This window comes from Aotus nancymaae, unplaced genomic scaffold, assembly GCF_030222135.1.
Source record: "Aotus nancymaae isolate 86718 unplaced genomic scaffold, 86718_ANA_hifiasm-v0.15.2.pri h1tg000017l, whole genome shotgun sequence".
Taxonomy (NCBI): Eukaryota; Metazoa; Chordata; class Mammalia; order Primates; family Aotidae; genus Aotus; species Aotus nancymaae.
The window spans coordinates 11,990,168-11,995,822 of record NW_026988429.1 but is presented as its reverse complement, the minus strand read 5'-3'; the positions used below and the strand labels follow the sequence as shown (position 1 = coordinate 11,995,822).

General features: G+C 54.1%; 1 protein-coding gene across 3 annotated transcripts; it reads right to left on the bottom strand.

The window, feature by feature from the left end:
- Window positions 1-1,022: 1,022 nt before the first annotated feature.
- LOC110568654 (granulysin) lies at window positions 1,023-5,452 on the bottom strand. 3 transcript variants are annotated; one of them, XM_064377961.1, is made up of 5 exons: window positions 5,278-5,452; window positions 4,344-4,447; window positions 3,717-3,791; window positions 2,092-2,275; window positions 1,023-1,205 (listed from the first exon to the last, which is right to left on the bottom strand). In XM_064377961.1, the coding sequence occupies exons 1-5, from the start codon at window positions 5,327-5,329 to the stop codon at window positions 1,195-1,197; spliced, it is 426 nt and encodes a 141-aa protein (XP_064234031.1). In that variant the 5' UTR covers window positions 5,330-5,452; the 3' UTR covers window positions 1,023-1,194. The 3 variants fall into 3 exon arrangements, with proteins under 3 accessions (XP_064234031.1, XP_064234029.1, XP_064234030.1); XM_064377959.1 differs by having other exon boundaries at window positions 3,717-3,815; window positions 5,278-5,451; XM_064377960.1 differs by having other exon boundaries at window positions 2,104-2,275; window positions 3,717-3,815; window positions 5,278-5,449.
- Window positions 5,453-5,655: the final 203 nt, after the last annotated feature.

Below are 5,655 nucleotides of genomic sequence, written 5' to 3'. Positions count from 1 at the left end.
TTTGGCATCAGTAGTCCCCTTGAACAACTTCTTTGATTGAACCCAGAATAACACACCATTCTCCTCGAGGGGCCAGCATCCATTTTTCCCTCTTCCAACCAGCAGCAGCCCAGATTTTCATGTTTATTGTCAACCAAGTGATTGGGTTGGGATGGACCCCACCTCAGCCCCAGGGGTGTGCCCTGCTCAGCTTAAGCCAATCAGTGTATGCCATTATTCTCCAGAACACAGTGATTGGTCAGAGAGTGGGTAAATAACCTGTGAGAACTGGCCAATGAGAACTGAGGAGATATCTGATAGGACTTCTGGGAAAGAAGCTTCCTATCTCATTCCAAGGGAGCTCTCTCCCTCTGATGGATGCACTGTAAAGATGTGAGGTGTGGGCCTGTTGAAGCCATTTCTGCTGCCAAGAGAGAAGCGAACCTGAAGACAATTTCAATATACAGAGGTCAGGAGAATGAAAAATTGCAATAAAACAGGACTGGGGCTCTGGTGATGCCACACATTTCTGGATCGTTCTGTGCCTGAACATATCTGTGGACTGCTTAATGATTTGAACCAGTAAATTACCTTTTCAGAATTGGTGGAGACTTCTGTTGCTTGCCACCAAAGGACCCTAAGTGATACACTCCCTCGAAACAGCAAAGGAAGGCTGCCTGTGGCAGGCAAGAAGCAAGAGGATGGGTTATATTCCTTTCCACCAAAACAAAACAAAACAAAACAAAACAAAAAACCTCTAACCCTGCTGGTCTCCCCCTCTAGTCTGAGAGCTTCTGGAGACATAGCCACTGTGTGTCCCGGCCTCTGGGAATAATTCATGGCTGTGGTGAGTGCTCAGTAAGCATGTCATGACTAACTGCATGAGGGCTGTTAAGGTTGTCTGGTTCACCATTAAATCCATAGCATCTACAACAGTGTATGGGACACACAACAGACATTTATTGAAGGACTGCACAGCTCACCCCAGCATGCCACTGACACCCACCCCAAATCCACCAAAGAAAAGTAAGCTTCAGCTAAAATCTTGCTTGACATTTTATTCTCCTGAGAGTGGAGGGCAGCAGAGGGAGTCGGGAGAGGGAGACTGGAGAGGGGATTCTGAACCGAGGAAGGAGGAGCCAGCGGAGTCTGCTGAGGTTCCCGGGATCTGAGGACAGGAGCCTGTGCTTCTTCCACAGGACAGGGCGAGAGGACTCAGAGAGGACCTGGAGCGGAGAGAAGAGCCAGCTGTGGGCAGGTGTGGTGGATGCCCAAGGAAAAGCAGGCACTCAGAATGTTATTTGCTTAAGGTCCCACAGCCACCTGCCCCTGCTGAGGACACCCAGTGGCACATCCAGGAAGCCAGTCGGGAGCCTGAGCAGGTTGTAAGGCCTTGAAGAGAAAAGCCACAAGCACCAATGACAGGAAATGGTGGGGACCCTGATCTGCTAGCATAAAGTCCCAGAGCATCAGCAAGTGCCAACTGAGCTGCCAGAGCCAATCACCGAGGCCCCTTTCTGGCCCCGTTTCCTTCAGCTGAGGCCTGTTGTCTCGGGGCAAGCCTGGGCAGCCATGGAGGGAGAGGCCTGGAGCTCCCCAGCCTGAAGGGATTCCCTAGCCCAGCTCTCAGGGTCCAGGGTTGTGGGGGAGGATGTGGCCCCAGCTCCTGACCCCAGGGGCCTGTGCTGGACTGGGGATTGGAGTTTGAGTGGGGGGTCTGATGACCTTGAATAGCTCCAGTCTGAGGACATTTCCTCAGGGTCAGGTCCATACACATGGTGACCTCCTTCAATTCTCATTCTAATCCATCAGAAATCAGGATTGCTGTCTCCCCTTCACAGATGAAGATACTGAAGCTCAGAGAGGTCAAGTTATTTGCTTAAGGTCACACAGCCAGGGAGAGATGGAGACCAGATTTTACTCCATGACCACCTGTGTCTGAAGCCCAAGCTCTAATCAGTATTTCTCAAACATTTCTAACTAAAATCCATCTGCTCAATTCTCCACACTTTCCCGTGCTGGGAGGTAGGGGAGTAATGTGTCGAAGAAGGCAGCTTTGATGTATCCTGGGGGAAGCTGTCTCCAACCCTCAGGAGGTGCCCCTGCTCTCACCTCTGCACTCACCCATAGAAGGCTTGCACATCTTGATGTCCACACAGATCTCTTGGGCAGTCTTTCTGCCCATGATGTCCTGGATAAGTCTAGGCAGGTACTTCCTTACGGTCTTTTGGCAGATGTCACGCCATAGTGACTTCACCTTCCTGCACAGCCGAGTTGCAGCATCGGAAATGTTTTCCTGCAGCAGTAGTGCCATGGCAGGCATGGTTATAGGGTGAGTCCTGTCCAGATCTGGCACCCTGCAGGTTCCAGCAGCCCTGGCAATGGGAGTACTGGGCAAGGAGACAGTGCCTGGTGCCCATGGGGTCAGAGACTGTAGAGACAGGGCTCAGCTCCTACTCCCAGTTCCCAAGGCCTGGCACAAGCCTGGCCATGTAGGGCTCCTGAGACAAGGACAATTACCCTGCTGGGGCCTGAGCCCCCTGTGCACCTGTCCCTGCCTTCTGTGTGAAGAATGCTGCCCATGGCTACCAGGCACACATTAAATGCTCTGCCATGTAGCTAGCTGGGTCCAGGACCTGGCTGGGGACTCTAGCTAGAGGGGGTGCATAGGGAAGACTGGTGGAGGTTGGGGGGATGGTCAGAGCGTGGAGTCTTGGCTCATTTGGTTTTGAAGTCTCTTCTATGCCATCCCAGGGGAGGAGGATGAATCTAGGTATCCAGGGCTGACTGTGAGCCTGCAGTGCCCGGAGGCTGAGTAGTTTGAGGGAGCAGAGGACGGGGAAGGAGGGACAGTGAAACAATCATTCTTGGTAGTAGCTCAGTCATTTGTTAAGCATTTACTCAGTGCTGGACATGGAGTGAAGCACATCCCAGCCTTCAGCTCTTGTAAAAAGCTTCGGCAGCCAGGCCCGTTGACTCAGGCCTGTAATCCCAGCACTTTGGGAGGCTGAGGCAGGTGGATGGCTTCAGCTCAGAAGTTGGAGACCAGCCTGGGCAACACAGTGAGACCTCGTCTCTACAAAAGTACAAAAATTAGCTGGGCATGGTAGTGCACACCTGGAGTCCCAGCTACTCAAGAGGCTGAAGCAGGAGAATTGCTTGGGCCAGGGAGGTAGAGTTTGCAGTGAGCCGAGATCGCACCACTGCACTCCAGCTGGGGTCACAGAGTAACATCCCATCTCAAAAAAAAAAAAAGCTTTGGCAACTTGCAATATAGGGACTATATCCATCTCATTTCAAAGATAAGATAACCGAGGCTCAGAAAGTGGAAGTGACTTGACCAAGGCCATGTGGCTTGGAAGCAGCAGATCTGGGATTTATCAATCCTGACCCAGGCCTCTTTGGGAACCAGCTTCTCAAAGCTCTGCCTTGGACACAAATGTTAGGGCTTTAGGGGAAGATTCCTAACTTCTCTGAGACAAGCCCTCTTTGAGGATACATGATGAAAACCATGTATACTCTGCCCTCTGACTTACACAGTTCCAGAGAGTCACAAACAATTTCACAAGCACTCTGAAATTCATGCACAGACACATGGGGCTCACAGCTTCCCTTCTACGAAGCCCTCCCCAGGGCCACTGTGCAGGGTGCCCTGGGCTCCCCCACCCCCATCCTGGTCACAGGCTGACCCCTCCATTGAGCGGCAGACAGGAGGCCCCGTGGCCCCTCGGCCTCACCTTGGTGGGCTCCTTCACCATGTCCTTCAGTGTCTGGATCATCCTCAGACAGGTCTTGCAGCGGAAGCCCAGCTTCTGTGTTTTGGTGAACAGATCACCCTGTCAAGAAAGAAAGCCCCTTATGGTGGTCTCTCAGACTCTCTAGGAGCGTGTGAAAGTGCCCAAGGAAGGGCCCTTGGTGTTTCTGAGGCCGGAGGGAACGTCTGTGATCTCTGCCCAGAGCACGAATACATTGAAGGCCTGAACTGGCTGCCTGGCCCCTGCCCACCTTTCTGCTTGTCTTAGAGGCACACAGAACCTGCCTCCCACACCCCTAGGACTTTCCCAGCCCTGCACTTGCCCCTCTCCTGTTGAGGAACTTCCAGGGGAGTCTGCCTATTTGGGTTCTGCAGCCCTAGGCTCCTTGAAGGGTGAGACCCCAGAGGATCGCCTTGGGGAAGTCTACTAGGTGTCTGTACTCTCCTGGCCAGACGTGAATTCAACAAAACCAGCATCTTCAGAAACACTCCAGCTTCCACCCCCATCTCCTCCCCATTAGAGAGTTCCAGCCCTCACCTCAGGAGCCACCCAGGTGGGAGGAAGGAAAGGAGAGGGACTGTGGGAGGTGAGCAGAGAGCCAACATGTACCTGGGGTCCCTCCTGGGCCAGGCATGGGCAGGATTGCTCCTTGTCACCCAGGTGGGCTGTCACCAGGTCATAGTACTCAGGGCTCAGACGAGAGATGACCAGACCTGAAGAAGAAGGCATTTCAGCTTCCCGACCACAGGTAGAAGGAGAGGAAAAGCCCATTCTCCTGTCTGTTGGGAGCCCAGGAGGTGGCCAGGGCCCAGGACAGGAGCTGGGCCTTGTAGGGGGCCAGGAGACCTGTCCACACGCTCTGCCCTGGAGCCACTCTGACCCACTCTCAGCACAAACACATATTTTCACATTCCTAGAAAGCCAGGAGGGGGAGACTCTTCCTTCTCCTCTGTTCCCCCAGCAACAAAGGTTTGGGGGTCAGTTTGCTCATCTCCTTTCAAGAGATTTTCTTTTTTTACCTTCCATCCAGATGGCCCAGCCAAATCCACTCTCCCTTCCAGGAGTGTCCTTGCCCTTGGGGCTCACGCTGACCCCAAGGCCTGGGAGAGAGCAGGCTGCAGGGGGCAGGAAGTCTGCCTTGAACAGGGAAGAGACCCCCTTCTCTCACCAACCCTCACAATTTTAGCCAGTGTGGGCCCAAGGAATAGCAGACCCACCGATGAGGGCCAATGGCCTTCACCCCACAGATGTGGGGGCAGGGGCTTGGGAGGGAAAGGAGGGTCCCAGGCCACAAGTGTGGCCAGTGGAGTTAGGACCAGAATCCCCAGTCTGTCTCTCTCCTCAACCAGGCCACTGACAGGCTGGGCGGCACACTGGGCTAAGCCTGGCTCTGAGGGGATGGCCGGGCCTCCATGAGTGGGGAGAAAACTGGGGAGAGTCAAGGGTACCTGGGTGCACACAGAGCTCATGCTCCGGGTTCAACCAGCCTGAGTGTGCGGGGCTAGGAGGGCCATTAGGATTGATCCCAAGGGGAAGGCCTTACCTGGGTTGCCCAGGAGCATGGCAGCAAGGAGCAGGAGGGCCCAGGTAGCCATGGTGGGGCGGCTGCTGAGATGTCCTCCACACCCTGTGTTATGGGCAGGGAGACTGCAGCCTAACCTTTCTCAGGTCCTGCTCTTTTTGTATGTCACCTCCATGTGTCACTGGGTTTACCACAAATACCAATAACAATTTGTGAAGAAGCAGGGCGGGGTGATGGGAGCCCAGAGGGTCCATGTCCTGTGGTCCACACCCCATCCCCACACAACTAGAATGTGGGGTTGCTGGAGGCCAGACAGCTGCCGGGGTGCCTGGGGTGTGCTAATGGAGGGAGAAGCCCCTACCGTTGGGGATCAGGCAGGGCCCTTGCTTGTAAGCATCC

Excerpts from the sequence above, each read along its gene's own strand:
- LOC110568654 (XM_064377959.1), bottom strand. The coding sequence starts at position 5,329 with ATGGCTACCTGGGCCCTCCTGCTCCTTGCTGCCATGCTCCTGGGCAAC. Across the intron at positions 4,448-5,277 it reads CATGCTCCTGGGCAACCCAG|GTCTGGTCATCTCTCGTCTG; the intron begins GTAAGGCCTTCC and ends CTTCTTCTTCAG. Across the intron at positions 3,816-4,343 it reads TGGCCCAGGAGGGACCCCAG|GGTGATCTGTTCACCAAAAC; the intron begins GTACATGTTGGC and ends CTTTCTTGACAG.